General features: G+C 49.0%; 1 protein-coding gene across 2 annotated transcripts in view; it reads left to right on the forward strand.

Moving 5' to 3' along the window:
* The window catches only part of CLDN14 (claudin 14), a 21,186-nt gene extending 8,755 nt beyond the window's left edge, over positions 1 to 12,431 (forward strand). The window contains exons 2-3 of one of the 2 annotated variants that reach the window (XR_004623881.1): positions 7,260 to 9,269; positions 12,397 to 12,431. Coding sequence is in view for 1 of the 2 variants with exons in the window: in XM_002917062.3 (XP_002917108.1) it covers positions 7,307 to 8,020 (714 nt within the window). In the remaining variant the exon portion in view is untranslated. Of the gene's footprint in view, positions 1 to 7,259; positions 10,091 to 12,396 lie in introns of those variants that run through there. The other variant, XM_002917062.3, reaches the window with a different exon arrangement.
* The last annotated feature ends 1,506 nt before the right edge of the window (positions 12,432 to 13,937 follow it).

The following is a 13,937-nucleotide window of genomic DNA, read 5'->3' on the forward strand; positions in this document are numbered from 1 at the left end:
AGTATTCTTTGGTTCTGGGGTGTAGTGTCCTATATATATCTATGAGGTCCAACTCGTCGAGTATGGCATTCAAAGCCCTGTTTCTTCGTCGATTTTCTGCATGGGTGCTCTATTTCTGATATTGGAGTGTTGAGGTCCCCTACTATTAATGTATTTTTATCTATATGTCTCTTTATTCTGGTTAAGAGTTAGCTTGTGGGGGCACCTGGGTGGCACAGCAGTTAAGCGTCTGCCTTCGGCTCAGGACGTGATCCCCGCGTTATGGGATAGAGCCCCACATCAGGCTCCTCTGCTATGAGCCTGCTTCTTCCTCTCCCACTGCCCCTGCTTGTGTTCCCTCTCTCGCTGGCTGTCTCTATCTCTGTCAAATAAATAAATAAAATCTTAAAAAAAAAAGAGTTGGCTTGTATATCATGCTACTCCCCTGTTGGGGGCATATATATTTATAATTGTCATATCCACTTGTTGGATACACCCTTTGAGAATAATATAGTGCCCTTCTGTGTCTCTAACTATAGTCTTTAGTTTAAAATCCAATCTGTCTGATATGAGAATTGCTACCCCAGCTTTCTTTTGAGGTCCATTAGTGTGAAAGATGGTATTCCATCCCTTTACTTTCAGTCTGAATGTATTTTTAGTTTCAAAATGAGTCTCTTGTCGACAGCAAATGGATGGGTCATGTCTTTTTATCCAATCTGCAACCCTATGGCGTTTTATGGGAGCATTTAGGCCATTTACACTGAGACTGATTATTGAGAGATATGATTTTATTGATGCCATGTTGCCAGTAAAGTCTTTGTTTCTATAGATTGTGACTTTCTGTTCTGTATCACTCTTGGGGCCTTTTTACTTTTATAGAACTCCCCCTTAATATCTCCTGTAGGGCTGGTTTCATGGTTACGAAATTGGTCAATGACTGGCGATTCTGGAAGGTCTTTATTTCTCCATCAATTCTGAATGACAGCCTTGCTGGATAAAGGATCCTTGGCTGCATGTTTTTCTCTGAAAGAGCTTTAAAAATGGCCCCCCAACCCTTTCTCTCTTTCCAGGTCTGTGTAGACAGGTCTGACATAATTCTGATACCTTTGTCTTGGTATGTGAGAAATTTCTTTGCCCTGGCCACTTTCAATACTGTATCCTTGGATCTGATATTTGTGAATGGCACTATGACGTGACGTGGTGTAGGTTTGTCGTGGTTGAGCTTGGGAGGGGTCCTCTCTGCCTCTTGGACACGAATGTTTGTTTCCCTTGCTAGATTAGGGAAGTTTTCAGCTACAATTTGTTCAAATATCTCTTCTAGACCTCTGTTTTTCTCCACCCCCTCGGGGATGCTGATGATTCTGACATTGGAGTGTTTCATTGTGTCAGTAATCTCCCGTAACCTACATTCATGAGCGTGGATTTTTTTAAGTCCAGATTCTATTTTAGTTTTCTCTTCTACTAACCCATCCTCCAATTCACTAATACGTTCCTCTGCCTCATTTACCCTGGCCGTCAGAGCCTCTAGTTTTGACTGCATTTGGCTCATAGATTTTTAATTTCTGCCAGGTTCGCTCTCATTTCCACCCTTAGAGATTCTATATTCTCATTAACGTTTTCGTTAATACTTTTTTCAAGTCTACTCATCATCTTGACCATTGTTACTCTGAATTCCATTTCTGATAATTTGGTTATGTCCATATCCATTAGTTCTGTGGCAGAGGCCACAGACTCATTGTCTTTTCTTTGCTGGGGTTGATTTCTCTTTCTCGTCATTCTGATGAGGAGAGGGTGCAGGGTTGACCAGAGCCCAAATTATTGACCGGGACCCAGGCCGTGTGCTCTTGTTTTATAGGGATCTTAGGGATTTGGGCTTCTTGGTTTTTCAGCCTGCCTTCTAGGGGAGGGGCCTGCCGCGCTGATACTCAGGCAACCCTGTTTGGGTACAGTCACCGTGTCCCCTGCGAGGGAGATGGGGATGGGCACGCTGTGAGCTGGTATTTCCAGGCTTTTGTTCTCTGGGGCTTTCCCTGGCAGTTTGCTGTGCCTCTTCTGAGAGTCAGAGCGGCAGTGGCCGAATTTCAGCCTCTGTCTCAGAACAGAGGGATCGCGGAACTTTCTCCACTGATGTTCTGGCCACTTTAACTCTGTTACTATTGGTGCTGCTCAACCCTGCAGCATCCTGGGATGTGCGCCCCACACCCAGCGTCCCAACCCTCACTTCCAGGGCCAGCGCATCTCTGTCCTTTGTGTTTCTAACACCGCCAGCTGCCAGCTGCCAGACGCCCTGTGTGCTCCCGGAACTCCTGGTCTCAGTCTGGATCCAGTGAGCACACTGGAGTTCCGGAGCTCTGTGAGAAGTCTGGTGGCGCGCACTCCCCGCTCACGGTTCCAGTCTGTTTTCTCGTGGGTGCCATCCGCGAGTCCGCCTGCTCCCCCGTGCAGGTGGCTACTGCTTCCCGGTGCCCGAACGCAGCGGCTCCCTCCCCCTTCCGTTTATCTTCTGATATCTGTATGCGGTTTCACGGCTCCCCGCTTCGTACCTCAATACTCAGCGCTGGAGATGTTCATTTGTAGAGATCCAGATGTATCTTCCTGCGTCTCAGGCTGATTCTGTGGATGTTCAGGTGGTCTGGTACCTATCCAGGTCGACTCAGGGGACCGGCTGAAAAAGGGGTCTCCTACTCCTCCACCATCTTAACCTTGTAATAGATTCTAATGAAATCTGGTGAGTTGAAATTAGAGAGATAGTGCCTCCTGAGAAACAGTTTAGAATTTTTATGGCTGTGGTTAAACTTTCAGTTTTCACTAAATCAATAGATTGTTCAATCTCGCTGAGTTGAAAATGGTCTCTACAAGCATCTAACCACATAGCCATGGTTTTCATTTGTATTAACACAGGCTTCTCCCCAAACCAGTCCTTGTTATGAAAAATAGATTTTTCTTTAGTCATCCAAAAGAGAGGGGAAAAATTTAATCTATAAATTGTCATGTCTATATGATGTGGGCAAGATATTTCACATTGATATCCATAAATGACACAAGCAAGCTCTAACCACCATGATAGCAGTAAGTTAGTCATACCATTATTCTGTCTCTGGCTGTCACAGAAAGACTGCAGTTTGTCTGCAACATGTGTAGATGGCAGAGAAGTCCTCATAAATTAAAATACAGATGCCTGCCAGTCTGAAGAATAACCCAAGAAAAGTTACAGAACGTTTGGAACAGTAATGAAGGAAACTTCATTTTTAGAGCCAAAAACTCCACAGTATGGCCCATCCTGAATGAATACGAAATGGTTTTTCCAAAATATTACTTGATCACTTTCTCATGATTCGTATGTATTTGTGTAAGAGGAGGTACTGTAATCGTACCTCCAGAGTATACCTGAGCTTCTAGGAAAGAGATCCATTTGCTTTGCACATTAATAAGAAACACAGTGTCCAACATGTACTTAGGAAATACTAGTTGGAGTTATTTCATTTGGATATGGCATAAAAGTCATTTCTTTTCTCGTTAGTTTTGGTAACTTATCTCATTAAGGTGAATCCAAATCTCCCTTGAGTTTATTCTGAGTTCCCAAGGTGTGGCATCTGTGAAATAGCTACACAACAATGAAGAGCCGGTGTAGTTGGAGTGACAAGAAGAACAGACAGGTGTTTTGAATCAGACATTTTCTTAAATTGCTGAACATCAAAGTCAAGACAACTCTGCATTCTTAAAAGTTCCAAGGACCATTTTCTTTTAAAGGCAGCTCTTCCCTTTCCTTGATAAGCTCTAAGAAACCAGGTTGTATGCCATCTCCTCAAGGGATCCAGTACCACATCAGGAGCCCTTAGGGCAGACGTGCATGTGATGGCCCATTTCCAGATGGCTCTAAATCTGCTCCCACTGCAGGCCAGTCCAAAGCTGAAAATTGGTTGAGTGGCCAAACCTTCCAACTCTTCCCCTAGACAGGAGTGTCCAGGGGATTTAGGGTAAAGAAATTCCCACATGCCTGGCTTGAGTCCTCCTTCCCCACCACCCCAGGTCTGACACACCCTTTAGCAGTGTGGGTGGGGAAGGGTCAGCAAGCCATGTGTGCCCGTAGGTGAGCTACTCATAATGGGATTGAGTTTTCGAGGGGTGAGGTAGGTGACAGCTCCAGGTAGCCAAAGGTGAGACTTCTGAGGGACAGGGACACCGTGTGACTCAAACATCCTACTGCCTCACACCTGCACCCCTCCAGGCAGTCTGGATAGCAGGGGAGACCTGAGCTCACACTCCACCAAATAAAGAATGAACTAGATGTACCCAGAACATCTTTTACTGGACCGTAAAAAAGCAGGAGCCGGGGGCTGGGTGAAAAATGCCTCAGTCCCTTGTCCCAGCCAGGCTGTCCCCACTGGCCACTGGGAGACAGCTGGGGTCCCGGCAGGCTGGGAGGTTGAATGCAATGGAGAGACTCCACCAAATGCTGAGGGTTTCTGCTTTTTTTCCCTTTAATTCTTTCTTTCCTTAAAAAAAAAATGTATCTCACAGACAACAGAGGAAGGAGCAACATAAAAATTTATATGGAAAAAGCCCCTCACCTTTCAGATCTGGTGCTCATAAAACCAGATCCAGCTTGAGGGGCCGACAGTGCCCTGGTGTTTTTCACAGCTGCCCTTCATGGATTTTCATGTTACTTTATAGCCCTGGGGCTTTCTGAGATTCTGCTGGGGGCAAACCCTACATCCTGCTGGCCTTCCTATCTGCGCTCATTCAGACTCCCGAACATCAAATTGTTTGGTTTTGGTTTGTTTTTGCAATTCTAGCTCATCATTGCTCTATAAAACTTTTAAGGGACTTATATCCTCTCAGTCTGCTTGCCAAAGTGATTTAACTTCAAGCTGTTCCCTGGAAAAGTCAAGAGAGGCTGTCTCCAGTCAAGTAAGTTCAGGAAATGCTACGCAGACTTTTCTGGGAGGTTCACAACACACCCCTGTGTGTTAGGAGCGGTGAGAAGGCCTGCAGTTACCAGCTTCTCAAACCCCCCTGACGTCTACATCCTCACACAAGACGTCCCGCAAACACAGCGTTGCGGAAACATTCCTTGAGAAACGCCATCCTAAATCCTGCTCGCTCACACTACTAAGCCACCCAGGGGTGTGCTCTGGGGACTTTGTGAACCCCAAATGCAAGACCCAACATTTATTCCTGGAATGCGTTATTTTGTTATGCTCAGCCCCACCCACCCAGCCTGTCAAGGTCTTTTTGGAACTTGATTCTCAGAACCATATTTGTCTTGGACTCACATCCCTCTAGCAAATGTTTCCACAAGCACACACACGTCTACAGGAAAAGAGTAGCCCATAGGTGAAGCCAGTTGCAGCCCTTCAACACAGCTGGCTCGTTGAGTCCTGTATGCACTGCCCCTCTTGGGAGGCATGCTTGGGCAAGATCCTTCCGGAGTATCAGGGATGAGTTTTATGTGGTTTCCAAGGAGATGCATTCATTTGAAGTTGTTTTTCCATCAAACGGCCCCAAAGTGAAAAGTGGTTGCGGGAAAGCTGAATTATGACCTAATGCCAGTAGCAGCTGCTGGCAACTACAGGGAAGGGGTGGGGGAGCTGGTGGCTGGGAGTTGGGGGCTCATTAACACCCACTTCTTAAATTAGCAAATCCTTCTAATACAAGTTTAAAAATAGAAGCCTAATGGTTTCTAAAATTAGCAGTCATGGCTCTCCATAAATATTTAGACCTCCAATAAACTTCTGGTCCACTTCCCTAGACTAATGGGGTCAAGCAGGCTTAGCTTTTATGCCACATTCTTGAGGATCAACCAAGAGCTATGAGAAGCCTCAGAATGCCCTGGACCAGGGACAGCCTGCATGGCCATCAGCCCTTGGGGACAGCTTCCAGGCAGGCCTGAAAGCTTCTCAAAGGCCATCTGGAAAAGTCCACAGCCTCTGAGCTACCTGGAGGAACCAACTGTCCAGGTTTGCCTGGGACTATCCCAGGGTTCAAGACTGTCGCAGTGAGCAGAGAGGCTCTGCCAGCCCACAGTTTGCTCCCTGCAGCCTTCCCACGCTTAACTGAGATGAACAAAGAAGCAGGTTTTGCCTACCAGGTTCCTCCTTGGTTCAGATGCTGAAGTGACCTGTCATCAGCAGAGAAGCATCCCTTTTCTCTCTTCAGGACCAGGAGACATTTTGGGGCCATGGAGTCTAGCTCCCTCATATTAGAGAAAGAAGCTGAGCCCAGAGAGACACCCTGAGTCACCCAGCAGGTGGGGGTGCCAACATGGATTGGTACCCTGCCCCAGACAAGAGAGAGGAGCCGTGGGGTCCACTGGGGTATTTCTGCTCGCCCGCCCACCTTCCTTCCTCCCTTACTCTCTTCTTCATGTCCTTTTCCCTGCTTCTCTCCTTCCTCCCTTCTAATCTTTCCTGAGTGTCCCCTATTTGTCTGTCACTACAGAGGTGCTGGGTCCTTGCCCCCCAGAAGTGTGCTGGATTTTGCCATGGTTAGAGTTTTTTAAAATCTCTGAAATGGCTCCGCATTCCTGTCTCTCTGAAAGACGGGTAGCAGTACCTGGTTCACAGCACCTGGTTCACAGCAAGCCCACGCTTCTGTGGTCACTGATTTGTGGTCCTGGCTCCAGCACCTCAGACACTGGTGACCTTGGTCATTCCTGGCCACTGGCATCAGTGGGCAATTTCTAAGTTCACATCCAGCCCCAGGATTCTGGAAGAAAGCGTCAGACCTGCCTGTGGGTGCTAAACCTCTCCCTTCCTGAGAGCACAGGGAAGTCACCCACTTTCGGAAGACATTGCATCCTGACAGGCAATCCGAGGCTATTTTCTAAGTCACAGCACACACCTGAACTCTGGTCAGTCCTTGTGTTGGTTTAGCAACTGAAGCGATTACCGACCACACGGTACGAAATGAGATTCAAACGCAGCAGAAGTGTTTCAGGGTCGACATAAGGTAGAACTTTCCACACGTGCTTGCTAAGTGCTGGCAGATCGAAAGGGCGGCTCTGGACTGCCCTTCCCCAGGGTCCTTGGGAAGCGCTGGCCAGCCAGATTCCTGCCGTCATCCGTCCCCCTTCTGGCCTTCCGCGGAAAATTGTCTTAGCCGGGCGGCTCACTCGTTCACCCAATGAAGTCGCAGACACTATTTTTAAAACTATGTTAATCGTCATACCAACTGCCTATGGAAAACTCAGTTTCGGTGGCAGAAATGAATGCATCAAGATAATCTTTAACCCATTTCCTTTCTCTCCCTGCCCCGCCGCCCCCCCCCAACTTCATTAGGACTCCGGCGGGCGCCTGAGCGAGCCCGGCAGCCGGCCAGCGGGGCCATGGCCAGCACGGCCGTGCAGCTGCTGGGCTTCCTGCTCAGCTTCCTGGGCCTGGTGGGCACGCTCATCACCACCATCCTGCCGCACTGGCGCCGCACGGCGCACGTGGGCACCAACATCCTGACGGCCGTGTCCTACCTGAAGGGGCTGTGGATGGAGTGCGTGTGGCACAGCACGGGCATCTACCAGTGCCAGATCTACCGCTCGCTGCTGGCGCTGCCGCGAGACCTGCAGGCGGCCCGCGCGCTCATGGTCATCTCCTGCCTGCTGTCGGGTGCGGCGTGCGCCTGCGCCGTGGTGGGCATGAAGTGCACGCGCTGCGCCAAGGGCACGCCCGCCAAGGCCACGTTCGCCGCGCTGGGCGGCGCGCTCTTCATCCTGGCCGGCCTGCTGTGCATGGTGGCCGTCTCCTGGACCACCCACGACGTGGTGCAGAACTTCTACAACCCGCTGCTGCCCAGCGGCATGAAGTTCGAGCTCGGGCAGGCCCTGTACCTCGGCTTCATCTCCTCGTCCCTGTCGCTCATCGGTGGCACACTGCTCTGCCTCTCTTGCCAGGACGAGGGGCCCACCAGGCCCTACCAGGCCCAGCCCAGGGCCACCGCGGCCACCGCCGCACCCGCCTACCGGCCGCCTGCCGCCTTCAAGGACAACCGGGCCCCCTCGGCCACCTCGGCCTCGCTCAGCGGGTACAGACTGAACGACTACGTGTGAGTGCCCAGGGCCTGTCCCTCCCCGAGCGCACAGACGCAGCAGGACCCGGACTCGCTCCGATGCCGGATCCCGGCACACAGCTGAGCTCTGGGCTACTTTTGTGTCCGGAGGAGTAATATGAGCACGAGGGAGTGGGCCTAGAACACAGGGAAGGAGGGAAAAATAAGGGAAGGGGAGAAAAACTCTGTATACCAAAGACTTCATCCTTTCTGGGGTTTTATTTATTATATGTATTTATGTGGGTGATTTAATAACATCTGAATGAAAAGCAGCTTGGGAGTTTGGTCTGTGGAGTTTATTTGCAATACAGGAATAAACCTTTTGGATGTGGTTGTTAATGAAATGGACAGTATCCGTTTCCGTTTCCAGTCTGTTCTGTCTGCTGAGGTCACAACCACAGCACACTGTCAGGGCCCCACCTTGCAAAACAATGGGGACACTCCGGGGTTGGCCCCAACCCACGCATGATGGGAAAATCAGAGTAGGGCCGGGCTGATATTCGTCTAAAAGCTGTTTGAGCCACACACACCAAAAACAGTCACTCCAGCTTAAGCTAAGAGACAGGGCAGGAAGTGCAGGGCTTCCTAGGGGGAAAGATAGTTGCCATAAATCCCACAGTAAAGATAATGTTGTTTTCTACTGGTAGCCCCCACTAGTAAGGAAGCAAAAGTCAGCATTAAAAAGACAAAGCAAAAGGTGCCTCGTGGCTTGGCTCTCTGGGCATTGGCAAGAAGCCCAGTTAGGAGCACTGCTCATGCCCCAGGGCCCCGCAGGAAACCACTGGCTTCTTTTCTGGGCACAGAAGCAGGTTGGCAGCTGCCATCAGAGGGGGTACAGAGTGTGTTGACTTCTCCTTTGGCTGGAAAGAACCACTGAGAGGACCAGATGAGCTCTGACTGCTTTAAGAACATTGATGATGCTTTCTGGTTGTGATCTAAATCACATGGTCAAAGAGCTGTCACGCACACACACACTGCTCTCCCATTAACCTGGGGACCTTGGCCCTCTTCTGTGTTTGTCCATTTCACAGCCTTGCCCATCATGTGCCCTGATGGTGCCCTGCTCGTGCCTCTGTCCTGAACCTCAAGTTCTCAATGTCTAAAGAATATACCCTGTCCTACAGAAGGACTGAGCCTGAGACCTAGACACGGGGCAGTAATTACACAAATCTCTCCATTCTCAAGGGGCTTTGGAGAAGGACCACGAGGGCTCCAGCAGTCACTGCCTACAGAGGAGACAGCCACAGCAGGTCAGCACAGACACAGAGCCAGCTGGCCTGGCTCACTGGGGTGGCGACCAGGACCAGGAGGGTAGAAGGGGAGCCTCCCAGACAAGGGTCAAAGGCCCAGGCAGGCCGCAGCCTGGAGCCCCTGGACCCAACATGTCCAGAGGTGGGTTTATACTCCGCTGACTTCATGCTTCCTCCCTCCTGTCAGGGTCCTCCAGGCCCTCAGACCAGGCCATTGAGATGGTGACGAGAAACACAGCCACCATGTGCTTCTCCTCCAGGCAGAGGCTCTCAGCAGTAATGTGTGTCCACTGTCAGACCCTCTGGTTCCTTGAGGCCTTACCAGTTACAGCTCCTAAACTACCCTGTTGCTGAGTTCTGGCAATAGGAAAACCTTCCTGACGTGAAGGCGTGGGGGTTAAAGGAGCAGCTCTCTACTACTTTTTGCTGACCTTATGACCCCAGGCGACAGGTGCAACCTCTGTTTGGAAGGAGGGGGTGCTGTACCTTTTAGCTTTAATCTGACCACAGAGAAGCTAAGAGTTCTGGGATCTGCCATCCCATCCAGGCCAGGGAGTTAGACAGGGAAGGTCATCATTCACGTAGGATGAAAAAAGCAATTTTAACCTACTCTTTAAATTATACAAATAAATCAATCTGAACCAATAAAGAAGGGAAATAAAATCTTCTAAAAACAGAATGATATTCTGTTAGCCTGCCTTGATGGTCGTGGTCTAGAATGTGTCTGGTGAAGTTATTCTAGGGTCAATTACAAATTAAAGAAAAATAAAATAACTTTTTTTCAAATTATTTCTTCAATTCTGTTACTACAAAATAAAACATGTCCCTATCTCCTACTCAGGGGAAAGACCAATAATAATAGTGCTTACAGTTTTTGGGTACTTACTATGTGCCTAGCATACTTTTTGTTTACTAATTTGGCCCAATGAGATCCATGAGAACCCAATGAGATAAACGCTATTCTTAACCCCATTTTATAAAGGAGGAAATTAAAGCACAAAGAGATTAGTTACTTGCCCAAGGTCACAGAGCCAGTGAGTAAAAGACCCAGGATTCAAAGCCAGACAGGTAAGCGGGGACAAATAGGTTCACTCAAATAGTGGCATGACCCACAGTCTAATTACTTTTGCATCCAGACTATTTCCAAATAATTAAGATTATTCCATGACCATATATGGTTCTTTCCACATCATTACTCCATAGAGCTTCTGTTGACTGGGCTCTGGCTGGGCTGATGAAACATGATGTCAGACCCAGAGGTCCAAACTTGGATCCGCATAGAGAGCAGGAAGCAACACACAAGAAGGGACACACGGATGGCTCTGTCTATGGCTGGCCGGCCCAAACAGGAAGTAGGTCCGAATAAGACCTTGATTCTCTCTCTCAAGTAACAGAGTGTAAGAACACAGTTCCCAGTTTCCACCTTCACTCCCAGGACAAGTAACTCAGGCCACGCAAGCCCCTCTTTTGCCAAATGACCACCAGGGCCAACAAATAGATCCCTGTTTCTGTTTTTGCCCAAATCTTCAGGACTGGGCAGTCTTACCCAAAGCTGCTTGGACGACAGTATGGTCTCCTTTTGTTTTTTTGTTTTGTTTTTTGTGGTTTTTTTTTTTCATTTTTTAAAAACATTTTATTTATTTACTTGACAGAAAGAGAGCGAGCACAAGCAGGGTTAGCGGCAGGCAGAGGGAGAGGGAGGAGCAGGCTTCCTGCTGAGCAGGGCACCCGACTCGGGGCTCGATCCTAGTACCCTGGGATCATGACCTGAGCCGAAGGCAGACGCTTCGCCGACTGAGCCACCTAGGCCACAGTATGGTCTCCTTTTGGAGGTACAACACACAACCCCAAATTTCGGAATGAAAAGGAAACATGAGTCACTGTCGTTATGGAGATGAATTACAACGTGACTCTCATGGGATAAGAAATGCTACGTTTGGGGGTGCCTAGGTGGCGCAGTCGTTGGGCATCTGCCTTCGGCTCAGGGTGTGATCCCAGCGTTGTGGGATTGAGCCCCACATCAGGCTCCTCCGCTATGAGCCTGCTTCTTCCTCTCCCACTCCCCCTGCTTCTGTTCCCTCTCTCGCTGGCTGTCTCTATCTCTGTCGAATAAATAAATAAAATCTTTAAAAAAAATGCTACGTTTGTTTGCTTCTCTAAATCAGACCAAATTTGGCTCTGATCCAGAGAGGTCTAAAGCCAGCCATGTTTTCTGGTCCCCTCCCCTGAGTTTAGGATATCTCAGGGCCCCAACGCTAAGGGAGGCCCTGGAGTAGGAGTAAAGGCCAGTCTTTAGTCCTTGCGGATGCCCTGTTACCCACTGACTGCCAACCCCGACGCCTTCACAGCCTAGGGTCTCCCAATGCTCCTCCCAGGCCCCCGTCCACCCATCACCACAGTCTTCCACGACACGTCCCAGCCCCTCCCCGGCCCTGTGTGAGCAGACACTGGAAACCTCCAGTGAGCCCTTTGCCCCCAGGCCGGTCTCTCTCTCTAGGAAGCCACTTCCTGAGATGGAGCCACACCCCTCCCATACTCAAAGCACCTGAATGTCCCCTCTTGGATAACACACTCTGATTGCTTTCATAGGTTTCACCCCTTGAAATCAAAGGCCTCTAACATCTCCCCGAGAACCCTGCTTTCGTGTCAGCCACTGTCATCCCAAATGGAAACAATCTGAGAACTCTGGCTCACTCACAATCTGTATAAACAACTATTACTTTGTAGTGATAAACTGAAGACAGGGCCAGGATTTTCGCCCTCAGTGCCTGGCCCCAAAATCCCATGCTTGGCCACAGTGCCACCCTGCTTTTCCCTGCGTTGGTCCCTCCTTGCTTTCTCCCTGCCAGGCAGAGGGAATAGCATGAATGGCGACAATCTGGATCAGGAGATGTGGGTGTGGACCGGGTGGCAGGATGGAAAGGGAAGAGATTGGGATGTGCCTGAAGGAAGAGCGGTAAGATTTACTGAGGCCTTGGTTTGGGGTGTGAAAAAAAAGGTTTAAAGGATGATGCCAAGATTTGGGGCTGGATCAACTGGAAGAATGGGGTTACTATTTTCTGAAAGGAAGAAGATTCTGGAAAGAAAAGGTTCTGGTCTGCTAAGGTAGATTATATCCATTTTCCAGGTGTTTGGTCTGAGCGGCCTCCAGTGGCGATGTGGAGTGGGTCCTTGCATAGGCGAAGCTGGAGTTCAGGGAGAGGACACTTTGGGAGCCATCAGGCCAGGAACGTCATGTAGGCCGGCATCTAGAAAGGATCACGTTGGAAGTGAACCCAGATGAGGAATCAAAGAGGCCGAAGACGTTCACGTTTGGAGGTTGGGAGAATGAGGCGGATGGATGTAGCCAGCAGCCAAAGGGGGAATGCCCAGTGAGCAAGGAGAACTAAGAAGAGAATGTTCTTGAAATCAAGGAGAAGGGAGTGATCAGCAGCGTTAAATGAACTCCTTGATCTTCACGGTCAGGTGGGACGGAAGTGCTGTGATTGCTTCATTCCCAGGGGAGGCACTGGGCTTAGAAAAGTAAAGGGAACGCTGAGGGCTTCCAGGTGGAAGGGCAAGCTACCCCAGTGGAGAGCAGACACACTGAGGTTAGAACACTCTTGTTTCAGTTCATAAGGTTGCAAGAGCCCTCAAGGAAAATCCGCAGCTCCATCAGAAGCTTAAATGTGGACCTCCCATGGATTCCTCCCGAGATAACACACCAACACACCAGGAGTCTTCCCGCCAGGTTCTGTCCTGGGTTCCTGCAGACTCCACGCCGCATTAATACCTTTGAATAGAAAGGAACAAGGTAACTAGGTAAGATTTGAAAAGGAAACCAATGAAACTGAAATGTGTTGTCAAAATAGTTACAAAGTCTGACGTTACTGGTAATATTTGTGCACCTTCGTGAATCCACTGACAATACCCAGCAGTAAATACTGCAAGACCAAAGCAATAACGAGCATAAATAGTATTTTAAGAAATTTCCAACAACTGTCATTTGATATGAAAATATTTGTGACTTCCAGCAGCGATAAAGTCCCAAGGACTAAAATCAAAATATAAAAGAAAAAAAAAAAGTAAAGCAAATTCTCAGATGACTTAAAGATATGCTTAAAGCCCCTTCACATGAAAAGAGTTTGTGCAACCAGAAATTCAAATTTCCTTCTGCACATAGGTACTAGTTAACTAAAATAAACCCAAGAGGGGCACTTGGTGGCTTAGTCAGAAGAGAATGCCACCCTTAATCTCTAGGTTGTGAGTTCAAGCCCCACACTGGGTGTAGAGATTACTAAAAAAATAACAATAAGTTTAAGAAAATTCTTTAAAAATTAAATGAAACAAACCCCAAGAGCTCCCTGGGGACCTCAGAGGCCTTACGTATGTGGGGGGGGGGCATGAGGGGACACCGGAACAGCAGCCTAGACACGACCACCATTCCTGAAGAGAGCAGAACCCTGGCTCCACTTTTAACTGCTCAATTAGCCTTGACTCAATGCCCCGAGGGGAATGAATCACAATGACCCACAGGCGGTATTCCCGTGTCTTGGAGCAGGAGCTCCTCACGGGCGGCCAGAGCAGCACCAGGCATAGGCACCCAGGCGTGGGGCTCCCAGCAGTACCCCTGGCTGCTATTTGCAAGGTCCACACACAGGAGACAGAGAGAGAGGAGACGAGTCCCTG

This window comes from Ailuropoda melanoleuca, chromosome 1, assembly GCF_002007445.2.
Source record: "Ailuropoda melanoleuca isolate Jingjing chromosome 1, ASM200744v2, whole genome shotgun sequence".
NCBI classification, from domain to species: Eukaryota; Metazoa; Chordata; class Mammalia; order Carnivora; family Ursidae; genus Ailuropoda; species Ailuropoda melanoleuca.